The 17,636-nt window shown below is 41.6% G+C and overlaps 1 protein-coding gene across 1 annotated transcript in view; it reads left to right on the top strand.

Moving 5' to 3' along the window:
- The first annotated feature begins 578 nt into the window (after positions 1–578).
- WNT2 (Wnt family member 2) overlaps positions 579–17,636 on the top strand; it is a 45,788-nt gene continuing 28,730 nt past the window's right edge. The window contains exons 1-3 of the mRNA XM_047848956.1: positions 579–968; positions 3,351–3,577; positions 8,799–9,076. Coding sequence (XP_047704912.1) covers positions 886–968; positions 3,351–3,577; positions 8,799–9,076 — 588 coding nt within the window. The 5' untranslated portion in view covers positions 579–885. The remainder of the gene's footprint in view (positions 969–3,350; positions 3,578–8,798; positions 9,077–17,636) is intronic.

Genomic DNA, 17,636 nt, shown 5'->3' with positions numbered 1-17,636 from the left:
TTTGGCTGAGGTTGCCTGGGTGAGGTCCGGAGGGTCATGGACTCCCGGCTCCCCACCCTGCGAGCTCTGTATATAAGCCCAGCTCTGAGGAATCAAGGCCACAGGTCTTCATTTCCCTGAGGCCTGGCCCCGCCCTCCCCAACCTTGCCCGGCAACTACTCGGCAGCCCCAAATCTCTACTCGCTCTTCCTTTTGGCTTTGGGAGAGAAGCGGAGCAATGAGTTGAAAATCATCCCTGGATTTTTGCATCCTGTACACAGTTATCTCCTCATCCTCTCCTTCATTTTCCCACATTGCACTCTCGGAGACTTCTGTGTGCCGGAGGGTAGCCTCGCCTATCCGCCTATCTGGAGCACCGGTCCTGTGGCAGGAGCCCCACTGATGCTCTGACCAGGAGCTTCCCGAAAGGTGCCTCCCTCCGCGGGTGCCCAAGGCCACGCAGAGGTGCTCCTCCTTCCCCGCCTCACCTCATCTCCAGACACCTCTTGCCATCATTGCATCCACCCTTGTGTAAAACCCGCGCCCCCCGCCCCACCCGGCGCCGCACCCCCTCCCTCGGCTGCTCCCGGCAGGCGGGGAGCCGAACGGACTGGGGCGCGCGGCAGGCGCGCAGAGCTCGAGAGCTCTCGGGCTGCCCGAGCTCGCAGCGCCTGGGGAATTGGGCTGTGGGCGAGGCGGCCAGGGCTGGCCTTTATCGCTCGCCCCGCTGGTGGTTTGAAACTTTATCAGCGAGTCTCGCCACTCGCCGCAGACGCGCGGGGGGCGGGGGCGCGGCGAGGCGCCTGCGGCCGTGACGAGGCGCTCCCGGCGCTGAGCGCTTCTGCTCCGGGCACGCATGGCGCCCGCACACGGAGTCTGACCTGATGCGGACGCAAGGGGGTTAATATGAACGCCCCTCTCGGTGGAATCTGGCCCTGGCTCCCCCTGCTCTTGACCTGGCTCACCCCTGAGGTCAGCTCTTCATGGTGGTAAGTCCACGCGTATGGGTGCAGGGGGATTTTGGAGACGGGAGTCGGGAACGCAACTAGCCACAGAGACCTTTGCCGGTGGCGCTTCCCCGCGGCCACAGCCATCGAGATTCCCGTCCAAACCCCAGCTGCTGTCCTCTCGCACCGCCCCAGCCTCAGCCCCTTCCTTTGCTTTTCCTCGGAAGACATTCCAGCTTTGACAACTCCAAAAAATAACCCACAATTTCCCTCAAATGAGAGCTCGGATGTTTGGTTGATTTGGATCCAGCTGAGCGACAGCAAAATCAGCCAATTTCTTATCCCGTAGAGAGACACGCTAGCCGGGTCTCTGGCTCTGTTGCACAGGCGTGTGTGTGGGGGGGGGGGGGGGGTGTGGGGGGGGGTGTGTGTGTGTGTGGGTGTGTGTGGGTGTGTGTGGGTGTGTGTGAAAATTCACCTTGAAAACTACAACCGTCTCCCCCACCCCCTCCGAATAGCCTCAAGATAAACCGATGGGCCAATTCTGGCAGTCAAGAGCTACACAAACCAACGCGTATGATTTTGCATTATTTCCCGTCCTTCCACATTCCTAATGCTTCACCCCGTGGGGCGGAAGAACGCCTTGCCTGCAGGTAGAGACTACCACCTTAACGCGAAGATCCAGCCCCAGGGGGCTCTAAGATGCTACCCTGTTCAAACTCATAATCACCCCCAAAGAGTAACTTTGCTGTCCTGTGCATGGTCTGTTATTTAGTTATTGTGCATAGCAAAGGAGGGGCAGAATGTCGATATGTAACAGGTCCTAGCGTTCTTCAAAGTTCCAAAGGAAGATTCACTCCATTTCCCTTCCTTCTGATCTTGAAAAGAGGTGGAGTTGTTAAGGTCTGTAACGTCCTTGAACCTATAAGTTTCGGAACAGATACTAAAATACTAATTCAGAAGGACCCATTATAGTGGGCTCTTGTTTAAAGAATCTGGCCAAAGTAAGAAGTCTTAGCCAAATTAAAGACTAGAGCAGGGAACTTTAGGAAGATCCTGAGCTCTTCAAAGGAGCAAGGCAAAGCGTTGATGGGAAGAGGGGTTCAATTCCTTCCTAAGCCGCTTTGAACAGAAAGGCGTTTAGCCTTGACATTGCTGACATAGGATCAAAGATTGATTTATCAGAGTGACCATTTTTCAATAAAATGACTATTTCTGTTTCCATGGGCATATAAACATTATTTATTGCCCAGGCTTTTTGTCACATTGTCTCTCAGCTGTCACTTAAATATATTTTTTGGAAGTCACAGCTGTAACGATTTTATGATCATATAAAATAATGAAAATACAAGAAAAAGACATTCTCCTTGTTTGATCGCTTCAAAAGACACCTATGGCAGCTTGGGTTATATAAAAAGGTACCTTTCTAAACATTTCACAACTAATAGAGAACATCTGGGTAGAGATGATGATGTAATTTTTTGTTAAAGTTTCTTTTCAAAAGTACTTTATGGAGCTATAACACTGTTTGATTCTTCCAAACATTTAGTGTCCTTAATAACAATAGAAAGAATTTTTTCCAAAGGTCCTCTATAAAAGCCAAAAAGAGCTGGAAAAATGGAAATATTTAAAGGATTCTTTGGTAAGGAAAGAAGGGCATGTCTGTGAGGAGAGTGGAACATCAGATACCAGCAGGTGTTGATTAGACAGATACAGACAGTTTCTAAAGACACTTAAACGTTAGGTCAGATAAACGGGAGCAAGCTGCTTCTAAAAGTTGACTCCAGGGGCACCTGGGTGGCTCAGTCGGTTAAGCGTCTGGCTTTGGCTCAGGTCATGATCTCACGGTTCCTGAGTTCAAGTCCCGCATCAGGCTCTGTGCTGACAGCTCGGAGCCTGGAGCCTGCTTCAGATTCTGTGTCTCCCTCTCTCTCTGCCCTCCCATGTTCACGCTCTGTCTCACTCTGTCTCTCTCTCTCTCTCAAAAATAAACATTAAAAAAATAATAAATAAAAAATAAGTTAAAAAAAAAAAGTCGACTTCCCCAAAGGGAACCTCAGACATATTGGGTCACTGAGATCAGAGCCTTCTTGGGAAAAGCCTTTGAAGGGTTCTTCCCAAAATGCACTGCCCCTCCCCTTCACTCCATTCTCTGACTGCAGACCTTGACTCTTCTACCCTGGCCAGATCACCATCAGGTGGCCCTGGCTTCATGTCTAAGACACACAGCCATTGCTCTGTTTTTGGGGCAGCTTCTACCAGATCACTCTCCATGCCTGCTGTGTCCCTTCTTGCTTTCTGATATCCCCAAAAGGATAAGGAATTCGTATTTGAGCCCTGCTTTGAACTCTTTAGTCTCCTGGGAAACTTGGCACCAGCCGTCGCTGATTATGGCTTTTCCACCTCTGTGTTGGTCCTTTTCAGGTACATGAGAGCTACAGGTGGCTCCTCCAGGGTGATGTGTGACAATGTGCCAGGCCTGGTGAGCCGCCAGCGGCAGCTGTGCCACCGACACCCAGATGTGATGCGTGCCATTGGCCTAGGCGTGGCCGAGTGGACTGCAGAGTGCCAGCACCAGTTCCGCCAGCACCGCTGGAACTGCAACACCCTCGACAGAGATCACAGCCTCTTCGGCAGGGTCCTGCTCCGAAGTAAGTCTCCTGCCTTCGTGCAGCTCCATGGGCTGTCCTCTCACACACAAGTCCCTCACTTGGTCTTCAAAGTCCCTGCTCACCTTTTCTTGCATTTAATTAGTCAGAAGTTTGTTCTTTTTGGTCCCTGTTTTGTAGATGAGGACTAGAGAAGTCAAGGAACGTGCCTAAAGTTTTGGAGGAGGCCAGTCACGGGTTAGGATATAGTGCCCCAGGCTGGTGTCTTTTTGCTCTTTGCGGTGTCCATCCATATCCTGTCACAACCCTGCCTGTCCCTCCAGAATCAGATTTTGTCTCCAGGAGAAAGGAGGAAGCAGCCATAGGGCCCTCTTGACTTTTTTTTTTTTTTTTTGGTAACAATTTTCTTTATGTTTTTATTTATTTTTGAGATGGGGGGAAAGGGGTAGAGAGGAAGTGGGGGACAGAGGGTCTGAAGTTGGCTCTGAACGGACAGCAGAGAGTCCCATGTGGGGCTTGAACTCACGAACTGTGCGATCATGACCTGAGCTAAAGGCCGACACTTAACTGACTGAGCCACCCAGGCACCCCTCTCTTGACTTTTTTATTCTTTCTAGGACTTGAACCTTCTAGAGGATTTGAGCAGATAAGGGTGGAATACTCAAAATTTTTTTCAACCAAAAAATATTTCAAAAAACACACGTGCTTATTAAGAAGCAGAGACCAATCTCTGCTCACACCTTTCACCTCCTATTCAGCTACTCAGCTTTGAGTCACTCTGTGTCTAAATTCAACACTTTTACCCAGTAGGTTGTATATTCTGCATGGTAGGGACTAGCCTCTGTTCTCTGCACTTGCTTGATGCCTTGTGTGTTACAGACACCATTCATTCATTGAATGGTTGAATGAATGGATGAACTCATTGTGAGCACATGTTTTTTAGGCACATTTTAGGCAGAATAGTATTTATGGAGGATAGGGGTGAGAAATATGAATACATAGTTTTCAAGCGTACATGTTTGTTTTTCTGTTTTACTTAGAAGGAACATTAAACACTATCTAATTACATAACAAATTTCTTAAAAGTTCTGAATATGGGAAGTAGCTGGTATAAAAATCAAAGCAAACTAACTGAAAATTAGATTTCAGTTACCCAAAAATACCCATCCCTTAGGCTGGCATTAGCATTCTTCAAGAAGTAGCATGGCCCATTTGCTACTGGAAATCTGACTGAAAACACAACAGTTCATGTGCGAACCCCAGAAACAGGAAACTACACTTGTTTTTGCGCCCCCCCCCCCATTCCTAAGAACATCATCCAGGCTGTACACTTGGTAATGCTTAACAGAGGGTGTTTCTATCATGTAATCATCACAGCCCTAGGGTTTTATGAGGCCAAATGCATAACTGAATGTCTCTAAAATCCCCCAAGGGCGTAGTACTCTCACTCAGTGTATCCCTAAAGTTAATTTACTGCGATATTCTGCAATTTTATCCTCTAGTTTAAAAACTATATTCTTCTGCATTCCTTTTGGAGTTTCAATATGAGATCGCAAATTTTTGAAAGGTTAATAGTCAATTTCAGCTGCATGGAATTTTAAGACTTCACCTAGATTAGCTCACCAGTGAATCAATTAAAGTGCTAGACCTTGTCAAAGAGAGTTTACAAGTACCTAGCACACGTGATCTTCGGGCACGTTGTGTACAGGCTCTCGGTGTTTACGCTATATCAGGACTTTCCTTTCCAAAGTGCTCACAATCATTTTTCAATCACTACAAATTAAATGTACTTCTCATTGACAAAATGTTCGCCTCCAAAATCTGTCTGCGAAAATCCATTCAGATGTCTCCATACTGAATAAAAACCTTTAGATCACAAATCAAAAGAAGCAGTTTTGCCTACTGATCCTAAAGATAGCATGTCTTGGAAAGCTGGGAATTCATTTGTAAAATCCTTTAATCCTGGCTGTAGGGTTGCTGAGAGGGAAGAGGTTAGAACTGGAGGAAGGGGGCTAGTTCAACTTAGCCTGAGGCCTCAGGTAAATAAGAGAATCTAAGCTGTACTTCCTTCAGGGTTCTTTCAGATGAAGCTGAGTGTTTTGCCAAAGTACTCAAAACTTAAAACACTCATGCTACACAATTTCTTTCCATTCTTCACAGAAGGCCAGATTTCTTCCTGGACATTTATATAAACTCCTATGACTGTCAGTGATGATTTTGTGTTGGTTATGGGAGGGCTGAATTTGGCCTAAAGTAGTTTATCCTGGAAATAATCAAGAAATTCCAATGAAGCTATCCAAAGATTTTTACAATTAATTGCTTGGAGGGAAATTCACATCTTAGGTTGTGAAGAACTCTCTTTTGGAAACCTAAATTTCCTTATAGATGGATAGGAAAGGCAAAGGCCAACACCAGTGATAGGAAGAACATAAAAGTCACTAACATATACCATGATCATGGAAAAAAGGAAAATATGTGTTTGCCTCTTTTGCTTCAGAGAGCTAGAAGATGACAGAAGAATTTTTAGGAACGCTTGTAATTCACTCATTCCACAGACTGTCACCAGCCATAGGCAGAGAAACTTAAAGACCAAACTAGTAAACCTAAAAATATTCCTGTAAGAATACACCTCTAGAATTCTAGAATAAGCCTTAAAAAAAAAAAAAAAAAAAAAAAAAAGGTGAGTAGGTCTCATCCTTGTAAATTTCCAAAAAAAAACAGGCAAGCGTTTGACGAACGAGCTAAACGACCCTTAACTTTCCAGAAGGTGTAGTTTCTAGCATTTTGCCCTCCCCAAATTCTGCCCCAAACAAAAATGATGCCTATGCACTTGATAGCCATTTCTTGACTTATCTCACCCTCAAAATTAGAGAAACTTCAACCACATCAGGAAATTAAGTATCACCATTTAGATTTGGATTTTATTTCATATTGTGATGGCTTTAAAAAGAATCCGTTTTTCTAAGAAGAGGCCCAAGATCAAAATGTGTTTTGTTACAAAGCCAACTCTTGAAATGTGCTACTATTTCACACATAGCATTTCAGTGATGCATCTAAGACATTTAACTGAAAACATCTTAAGGCCGTATATATACATGATACCAAAACATCTGGAGGTAAAATGAAAAGTCAGTCAATGTGCTAAATTTTGTGTGTAAATATACAGAGTAACATCTAGTTATTGAGTAATGTGTTTGAGTAATAAATGACAAATATTTAGAAAGGTGATATTTTTACTTTGGAAATTACTTCTGAAACACAGCAGATTTTAAGTGATTTTTCATCTTTCAGCAACAAGTCAATGTAATTGTTTGCAAGTTATGCCAGGATGAATTCTGCACGTAGGCAATTTATTCCTTTACTGCTTTCAAAATACTCTCTGGTCGCTAACACTCTACATCCATATCTTCCATACCTTTCCCCTAAAAGACCACCACACAAAATTGCTTTTCTTTCTCCTTAAAAAATAAGACTAGTGCTAACACATTAAGCATTTGGAATTTTCCCTCTCTGTGATATCTCTGAATGTAGGCTCTGGACTCCAAATATAAAACCAGGCTTTAGCAGACCAAGGGGGTAACCCTCAACAAGGCATTTTCCTAAACTATAAAATGAGTGTAATAAAGTGTTTATTTACCTGAAAGCCACTGCCTGAGATTAAGCCACATTAGTATCTATTAATCACCTTCTTTTGCGAAACGTCTCAGTTCACTTAGAAAATCTGTGATCCTTATAATAGAACCTGGGACTCTTTAAAAGAGCTCTGCGACCATCACATCTCTCTCTGGAGAGTGCTACCTATGGCAAATATTCATATAATTGATTTTACCTATATATGGGGCATGATTGATTCCTTTTTTGATGGTTAGAGGTTTCAGGGGAGATATTTTTTGAAGGCTGAGGTAAGTGCCACTTAATATGGTGTAGATATGTTTTCCTGATTTTTAATAATGAGACTAGCAGAACAAATATTGCAAGGGACATATAATAAATTTTAGCACCGAATGACAAACGGAAACAAGCAGGACTTCAATGCGAAAAGGTGGTTTGTTCTCCCAGCTGTGTGGTTCAAAAAGTCACACTCGTCTTGACACATGGAGTCACTGACTGGCTCTCCGTTTTCTGCCTTGTGTTGGCATTAGGTTGTTGAGCTGCTATTTTGCTTGTTAATATATTTGCTGCAGCACCCATTAATAAAGAGGCATGCTAATAACAATGAAATACAGCCCCAGTTGAAAAATGAGGTGCACACGGACCCTAAAGAGCCTTATATCTGTCACTATACCACAACACCGTGTTATGAGTTACTACAGATTATTAAAATAATTTAATGTAGTTACTGCACTGAAATATGTACCTTTCAGCCTGTAAGGGAGAGTAGCCTGTGCTCTAATAAAGAACAATTCTAAGAAAGCACCCCAAAGGGTTCTTGCCCAAGTCTAATTATAGGCGGTAAATTTGTTTCCTTCCAGAAAAACCAAAGAAAAGCTTTTCACTGTCTTTTACCCAATACCGGTGATTAGTGCAGGTGTTCCAGAAGAAAGTAAATTCACCTTAATAGTTAGACATAGTATGTAACTCAAGGATATTGCATATTGCCTTCAACAATCTCTCAATTACTTGTGAAAGTTGATGCCGAGCCAAAGCTTCCCAGTGTTAACACACAGAGCTGGTTACTGCCTGAATTCTCTTCCCACCTCAGCCCTAGGTTTCTTTGAATTCAGTATTTCAGTCTGGACCCTTCATCTGACAGGAGTGTCCTCACTAAGGCCTGCAAATTTGGAAGGGTTTTTTCAAGGAGAGCTACAGTAGTGTGAATACCAAACTGTTTTGTGGAATGACAGAAATCGGAGAACTCAGGCTCTATTACAAGTTAAATGAAAGCCTAGAGAGAGCTCCTCTCTTCTAGCACAGGAAGCTAAGGTAAAGCCAGGGGTGGGCAGGGCAGGCTTTTGCTGCATTTCCTTTCATACGCTTAATTTACTCCAAGGTGTTTGTCACACCCATACCTACACTGACAAAAGCTTTTATTATACGGAAGCAATTCATATTCAAAAGTGAGCCCTGGCTCACTTCAAGAATCCTTCAAGAATCCTTCAAGAATCCTTCAAGAATCCTTCAAGAATCCTTCAAGAACACCAGTACCTTCTTGCCCGGGGGTGGACTATGCCAGAGGTAGAGTGAGTGGTAAACAGCCATAGTGTGAAAGTTATTCAGAACTAGCAATTCCAGGCCATGTTTAAGAAAAGTATTTCTGTTTCAGGTAGTCGGGAATCTGCCTTTGTTTATGCCGTCTCCTCAGCGGGAGTTGTGTTTGCCATCACCAGGGCCTGTAGCCAAGGAGAATTAAAATCCTGTTCCTGTGATCCAAAGAAGAAGGGAACGGCCAAGGACAGCAAGGGAAATTTCGACTGGGGTGGCTGCAGTGATAACATTGACTATGGGATCAAATTTGCCCGAGCATTTGTGGATGCCAAGGAAAGGAAAGGAAAGGATGCCAGAGCCCTGATGAACCTTCACAACAACAGAGCCGGCAGGAAGGTATGGACAGCAATGGTGCTCATTTTATAGACTGCATGGCCTTATAAATCACTTAAGCTGAGCTTATCTTAAGCTTTCCTAGAGTTGGTAAAATGCCGTACAGTCCCAACTTCCCACTGCCCCCCACCCCACGCCCCACCACCCAGCTGTATATTCTAAAGAATACCATGGACTGGGTTGAAATGTCTCCACCCGCACTCCACCTTCCTTCCCACAGCTGAGCTGGAGTCCACCCATTGCATTTTGCATTGTGTAGAGTCCAGTGTCTTATGGCCCCTCTGGATACTCTATCATCTAGACAGAAGATATAATCTATGGGTGAGGATAGTGGTTCATCCCACATACCAATGGGGCACTGAATGCTTGTGTCTGAGGGAATCAAGACCCAGAGCATCTTCTCTCAAACTCATCATGAAAGCAACTCACCAGGCATGGCTTGTTGACTTCTAGATTCAGGGATGTTCTTTTTAGAAACAGACCCAACTCTCATTCATAAAAGCCCCACCTTGTCATTTCCGGGCCTGGATGAGTAAGCAGACCAGGGAAAGGCATACCCCAAAGGGATGCTCTGACTCCTTATCCTCTTGTTCTGACTAACTTCCTGTACTATGGGTATCCAGTCATTATTCACCTCCTAACCCCCATTTGTCAGATGAATGAAGAGGCCCTTGGGCGCTCTAGGTCATATGGAGAGTCTGTAGAAAAGTCTATTAGAACTCAGGTTTCAGCTTCTAGCCCAGGGGTACTTTGGCCCAGGATTAAACCATTTCGGAGCCAGTGTTCAGATCTATTGATGTACCGTTTCTTTCTGCATGGTGACATGACCAGAATAACTAGAGAATCTGAATGATGCACATTATCTCTTTCTTCGTGTAAGAAACACAAACTGGCTACGTTAATCAAATATTTGGTCAGAACCATTCTAGAATAATTGAATTGCCAATGAGAAGAGATAACCATAATTTGTCTTTTATCAACACAAAATAAAAATGTGCTTGACGTTAATATATAAAGAAAGATCAGCATAAAATTGAAAGGTCCCCAGGAGGGCTTTAATAGAAAAAAGAATTGAAAAGAATGCAGATCTGTTTGGATGAAAACCCTTTTATTAGACTCATGGAAAGAACAAATCTCATTTAAAGGAAGTTGGAAGGAAAGTCTTGCTTAACACATGGAATGAAATGAGTGTGACCTGAGCTGTTTACAAATAGTACCTTTCTTGAACTTTAAATATCAACATTCCTTATTTTCATGAATGTATGAACTTATAGTGACTACTGCCAAGAATATAGACTATGGTTGTGCAATCCTACAACTATTGGTAATTACTGTTTGTGCAGTGGTTTAGATTAAAAAAATTTTACATTGACCTCTGTTTTGACATTGATACCACATGTATAAGTTATAAAGTGTGGTGTCTTTGATAGGACTGTGCTGCTAATTGTTCAAGCAGGGTGTATACTTAGATCTCTCGAACCGTTTGTAAAGGTAAAGGCATATGGTCATACACTGTAACCAAAAGAATGTTGACTTATCAAAATAAATGTTAATTTTGCTTAATAGGCCATTAGGTTTTGAATGTTTCACCTCCTCAAGACAATAGATCTTAGCTATTAAATTGTAAGCCCTGATTTAACATGACTTTTAATATAAATCACATGATTCTTCACTGTGTAGAGGTGAACAGCTGTCAGGCCTCAGATATTCTCCTGCCTACTCTGCAAAACTTAGGAGGCTACTTTTGATTGGAATAAAAGTGCACACACTGACTTTTTAAAATGTGGCTTTAATTAATGGTGGGTGGGCAGACTTTTTCAAGGAGATGCATGATGTCAGTGAATATGAACTTTAATGAGAGTAAATGTATTGAGATAAACATGCGTCTCTAATTCTCTTCTTGCGGTCATTAGACCCCCAGTCTCTACTCCCCCTTCCTACCAGCAGAAGGTCTGTGGAATCAAAATGAGAACAGGCTGGGCTTGTGTTTGAAGGCAGGCTTCCTGAGCTAAGCCTCCAACTGGCCTGGTTCTAGAAAATCCCAGCCTCTCAGACCAGATAGCAACATCGGTTCCTTTTGTGAGCTTTTCAGTGTTTCCCAGATTGTCCAATATGAACATCTTCTACCTTTTAAAATGTGGGTCGAGGAACCAATACATTTTATTTAAAAGAGAAAACTATTCCAAGGTTATGTTTAGCCAACACTACAAAGTGAATTCAACATTGCCATACACAACAGGCCTTCATTTTCCCCTAGTATTTGAACAGCTGAATTCATTTATGATAGCAGCTGGTTAGAGCACCCTCATGTGTCTCTGTACTGTAATATCATTTCAGATCCTCTATTCTGGGATATCATTTTATTTTAGTCACAGCTTCAGAATTTATAACGATGGTTTTTTCCTTCACGTTTACTTGAAAATTCATCCCTGGTCAAGTCCAGTTTTCCACCTCTAAGATTATTGTTAAATTCTAAAACGAGAAACTACCTTGTTCAAAACCAACATTCTGTTAAGACAGAAGTTCCAGTTTCTCTCAACAGTCTAAGTCTAAAGATGCCATGCCATGAAAACTTCTAAATTATATTTTGATACACAAATTACAAGAAAAAGTTACTTAGTCAATATCCATCATTTGTTCCCTTTCATAGGCTTGAAAAGAGCTTTTACATTAGTCTACTCTTTAGAAATAGTCATAAATAATCACAACTAGATCACAACTAGATCACATCTATTACTATAGATGAAACAATTGCAGCCTCTTTGACTTTTCTAAGAGAACCTGTATCAGAATAATACATGTATCCAATCAAATCCTGCCCTTTAATCACTGGAAATTTGCATGATAAGAATTCCATAAAAATACTTTCCCCCAAAGTTTTCTTACTACAGCGAAAATAAAAAGAATATGGGATTTGAAATCAGATCCACCTTAGCTTTAATCTTGCAATACCACTGGCTTTGCTGACTGAAATTCACTTTTTCTCATATGTAAAGAGTATTTCATGGTGCCACGGAAAACCAGAATAAGGCAAACAGCACAGAACCTTACATGCAGTGGTGCGCAGTAGAAGTTCATTTCTTTGTCTTTAGTGAAGTGAAGGTCATCTGTAACATTAGTAATAGAGCCAGACACAAATCCAATATGAGCCATTATTTAGGATTCAGTCCGATTGCTCCATGAGTCCATAGACTCCTCCTTGTTACAAACATGCTAATAAACAGGCATGTACTATTTTCTAGTTTACAAAATACTATCAAACGTTTTGTAATTGGATCTTCCAAAAACGCCGTAGGAATATAAACAAGCATTATTCCTACTTTTCAGAGGACAAGGTGGGCCTTCGCTGATGCAGTGACTAATGAGAGTCACACAATCATAAGCACAGGGCTTGGGGTACAAACCCAGTTGTGTTCACCCTTATGTCCTTGTGTACCTTCCCATGTTGTCTCTGTTGAGCATTTCTGAGAAAAACAGTGTTTCTGTATTTTAAAAAGAGCAGCAGCTGCCCTTGAAGGTGGCATAATGATGATATTCTTCCCTTTGTGTATGTCTTTATGTCACAAGTATTCCAAAATGAACTTGTATAACTTTTTTAACAACAGGGAAAAAGTGGTTTTAAATGCCAAAAACATAACTGCTAGTCATTGTCAGCATGCCTGAAGCGACTTAGCCTTATTTGGTGGATTCAGAAAACTTCAACTAATGGCACTACAGGTCTGAGAGCAGCTAAGTGCTATTGGACTAAGTGTAGTTCAATGGATAATTAAGGAATAACTCTGGGAAAGATGCAGTTTTGAGTACTAAGTCATATGTGGAAAAGAATAAGAGAAAGAAGCTCCTGGCCACAAGAAATGAAGTTTTCATCAGGGGGACAAGTGAGACAAAGTCACAGGGCAAGCTCGGCAAGTTCCAGGCCGGGGGCATAATAGAAAAATCAGCCAAAGGGCCAGTTAGCCAGAGGAGAGAAAGGTTGTGTCACAAAAGAACTGGGTGTTTGAGCTGGAGATAAAGATTTCCCATGGTTGAGAGAGGGAAAATGCTTTCCAGGATGAAGGAACTGTACGGCCAAGAAAGATACTGGAGCAGAAAGAACATCAAAGTTGAGGAATGACAAGAGCTCTAGGGTGGAGTTCATAACTGAGAGTTAATAGGGGCTGAGGCTGCAAATTTGAGTCTGCCAGATCTGAGCCTCCAACCCCATGCAGAGAGATTTGGAGGTCTTGGGAAAGCAACAGGAAGGCATAGGACAATGGGGGAGAAATTAATATTTAAGTTCCACTTTCATGCATTCTTAATTTGTCTGGAGTCCCCTTTGAAAGAGTGAAAGATTTCAAAGTTCAGATGTTCTGGAATGTGTTTGAATTAATGCCTTAAAAAGCAGATTAGGAAAATTATAAGAAATTCTTACTTCCCGGAGTTTATCCTCAGCCTTAAATATACATCTAAGGGCTGATGTACATACTACGCTTCCTGATGTATACTAATAAAAAATTAGGATGTGACAACTGTGTTGATATTTATATTTTTAATGTAATCTTTACATTACTATTCACTATCCATTAGGAGTTCTTAGCTATTGACGGCATCTTGACTGAGGCAGTATGGAAGTTGGGGCTCTGGAATCAGAATATTGGCTGTAATACTTGAGCATGACTTTAGACAGGTTACCCAAAGAGGATTTCCATATAAAATAAAATGTATACACTAGGTTTTAAGCAGGACTAGAAGGCCTTACTCTCCATATTTTGCATATGAAGAGACAAGGCCAAAAGGGTGGCTGCAATTAGCAAATAAAGTGAATTTACTTACTAGCTGAGATCATCTGAAATTCAAACTTAACTCCCATTTTACATGGGAGAAGTTTGGAGGGTAGAGGGATCCAAAGTTGCCCAGCCCAAACCCGTGCCTCTCAAGGTCAGTGCTGTGTCCTTTCCCCTGAGCTTGGCCCACAAAAGCAGATACTTCTAAGTTCTGCCTACAGGAAACATGTCCAAAGTCAAAAGAAATGGATATTTTCCAAGACATAAACACAGCCTTATAGGCAAGTAAATCTTGGGCCTAATAAAACTTTCAAGATACCACTTCCTGTGATGACCCTTAAGATAAATAATTAATAATTGGTCTGAACCAAGAAAACTGGACATGATTAAAAACAAACCACATTATCAAAAAGTAAGCAATATCAATAGAAAATGATAAAACCAAACTGAATTACAAAGCCAGATTGTTTTAACCTCGTATTCATCTAAACTCTCCTTTAAATAATGTTGAACATCCTTATGAGGCACAAATCCCACTTAAAAGATATTTGTTTTCTAATTAGTCTTAGTTTGTAGAATTAAATGCATTTAAAAAAGGTAGATCAGTTCCATCAACCCCAGCCCTGCCTTCTTGGACCTAAAAATAGTATGTGCTTGATACTATAGATCTTTATAGAGCATATGAATCAAAAACTAACCAGAATTAAAGACCTAAAGCAGAGAATAACTCTTCACAAAATTGCTACAGTTCCATTTAAAGTTCTATTATTCATAGAAATTTTTTTAGACTGGCCTCATTAGTCAATAAGAATTATTATATATATGGTTAGTCAACGGTAATGTTCTTGAATTCCTCAAATATAAATTCCACACCTTATATTTCCTAGCTAAGCCCACCCACAGTTAGTGTTTTTGAAGAATGACAGTGCTCAAGACAGTTAATAAATAATTGCATATGCAAATTAACTGCACAGGTTGCTAATAAATATCCCTTGTTTTCCTGGTCCCAGAGCAGGTATATTTGAAAGATATAAGTTGGTCTGATTTTCACTAACTCTCATCTTAGAGATGTGGACCTGTCAAAAAGACTTAATTGCTAATAAATGTACTTGGCTTTAAGCCAGCATCTGAAAATTAAATGTTTTAATGTGTGTTTCCCTCAGGAAAACTGATATAAGACCAGAAATATACTAGTTGCTTTGTGGCATACACCCAACTAAAAAGTGAAGTCCTAACACTTTGAATGCCCCAGTTTAACTAAGTAATTTAGTTAAAACATAGCATAAAGGAGCTAAAATAAATTCTAAATTGAATTTCTAAGGCAAGGTCAATAGTTAAGTTGGCATATATTTCACACAGTATAGGGTTGATTGCCCTTGATAGGAAGAGATATCTTGTAAAGAAGTTGCACAAAGACACCCTGGGGTTACTTGGGCTCCATTTTCAGAAAAGCTGACTTAAGAGACCAAAACTTCATTCTCCTTGGGAGAAGTCTGTCTTTCTAACAGGAAAATAATTCTTTGTAGACTATAGTTAGATATACAAACACTACACGTAAAAACCTTTATAAAACTCACTGACCGAGAGAACATGAACCCCTAGGGGATGGAGTGGCAAACCCCAGTATGAGAAACACCGGCAGAGTGATTTGGGGCATGGACTTGGTGGCAGACACAGTTTGGGTACATCCTAACTCAGCCACACTGCCTGTAGGACCTAGGGCAGCAAGATCCTCAGCTTTGAGGTATCTCAATATCTTCATCTGTAAAGTAAGTGGGGTAAAAATAGTATATACCTTACATGCTTGTGTGGATTAAATAAGACAGTGAATATGAAGTGTTTGTGTAGATTAAGTAAGCAGTGAGTATAAAGTGCTTAGCATGGTTTGACATATGGTAAGACCCTAATGGATGTTCTGCTGCATTATTATGCTCTGACAGTAAGTTGGGCAAATAAATATAAAATAGAGTTGTTCTAGCTCACTCAATGCATGTATCACCTTCTTCTATAGCTTAAAAAAATAGGCTTTTGTCTCTTTGGTACAGAATGCTAATATTTAGAAGTTTCTTAAGTTCTAAGAGTAGAAAATAGCCTCTGCGGGGGCACCTGGGTGGCTCAGTCAGTTAAGTGTCTGATTTTGGCTTCAGCTCAGGTCATGATCTCATGGTTCACAAGTTTGAGCCTTGTGTTGGGCTCTGTGCTGACAGCTCAGAGCCTGGAGTCTGCTTTGGATTCTGTGTCTCTCTTTTGCTCCTCTTCCGCTCACACTCTGTCTCTGTCTCTGTCTCAAAAATAAACAAACAGTAAAAACAAAAATTAAAAAAAAGAAAATAGCCTCTGCAAACCAGAGGCTTAGACAAATACTCAAAATTAGACATTTAAGGGCCACATAAAGAATCTGCTAAGTAAGATTTTAGCACTGAAGCAATTATGAGCCTATTGAAGATTTTTTCAGAAAAGTTATCTGGTAAGCTAAAAAAATGGTTTCTATGAGGCTAAACACCGAAAGAGTACTGCTGTCCTTAGGAGTCAAATTTATTTTTTTTTAAAGTAGTCATGTCAAATGAGTAAGTATTTCTTCACCGGATGCCACAGAATAAAAATGAGATGGGATTAAGTGAATGGTGAGGGGAGAGGGGTTGATGCAGACCCTGCTGGCCAGTTTGGTGACATGAAAAGCCACGAGGACCATGAGAAGGTGCAAGAGGAGGTAGAGAAGACTGAATCTTGACAGCAACCTTTAAGCAGCAGCCATTAAGAATCGAAGAAGGAAGCACAAGAGATCCTTTAGTCGTCCTTAGGAAAGATTCAAGACAAGAGAAAACAAGACCTGTGCCATGGTTCTGTTTTTGGAAGAAGCTTTCACCATCACACACTGGAGAGAGATAGCAAGTCATTGTAACCAATTCTTTCTAGTGTTCCTTCTTCCTGTTATGAAACAATACTTGCTCAAACAAAAGTAAATGGAGCAGTTAAATATCTATGGAAAATGGGGAAATCCCCCACCCCCCACCCCCCACCCCACAGTCCTCATCTCCTTCCAGATATTTCAGTGCAGACTCAAGGCTGTGGACAGGACATACAGTATCTCACATCTTTCTCCCGAAACCTCAGTAAAATTATAGCAATGGGATCAAAATGGCTTAAATCAACAATAAAGAGAATGATCAAAGAAATGAGAGATCCAAAGAAATTTCTGGAAAGTGGGAAGCAAATGAAGAAGTTGTAACTGATGAAGAAGGTTGGAGAAGCCACAGTATAGGAGAGTAAAAGCAGATGGGAAGTTGGGGGAAGAAAAAGCAGATGGGGCAGTAGCCAAAGTGGGAGCCAAGATGCCCTGAGAAAAATTTGAATACTAATGAGCACAGGAGAGAAGCATGGTACTGAAAATGGGGAGTAACTGAAAAACACATAGGTGGAATAACAAACTCCATCCCCTCCCTCCACCCATGAGCACAACTCCTGGAAGTCTGGCTTAACCTCCCAGGCTTTGCAGAGTTAGTCTCCAGCATAACAGCCAGTGTCCTACAGACTCACCAGAAAGCCAACCTCTCTGGCCCACAAACTCCACCCATATAACCAGAATTCCTAAACACCTTTTTATGATGTCATTCTTAAATATGAAAAGACTGTCCAAGGACTACCACATATTTGTTTAAATTCAGCAGCATGAAAGAAAAAGATAAAAAATTGCAGGAAAAATGACCTCATGAAGAAAACACAATAATTCAGGGATGAGAAGAGAACTTTTTAAAGGCCTAAAGGCCTAAATAAATATTTATGAAAACATTAACATCCAT

Source organism: Prionailurus viverrinus, chromosome A2, assembly GCF_022837055.1.
Source record: "Prionailurus viverrinus isolate Anna chromosome A2, UM_Priviv_1.0, whole genome shotgun sequence".
Taxonomy (NCBI): Eukaryota; Metazoa; Chordata; class Mammalia; order Carnivora; family Felidae; genus Prionailurus; species Prionailurus viverrinus.
Note: the sequence above shows the minus strand (reverse complement) of the source record. Positions and strands in the feature narration are given on the sequence as shown.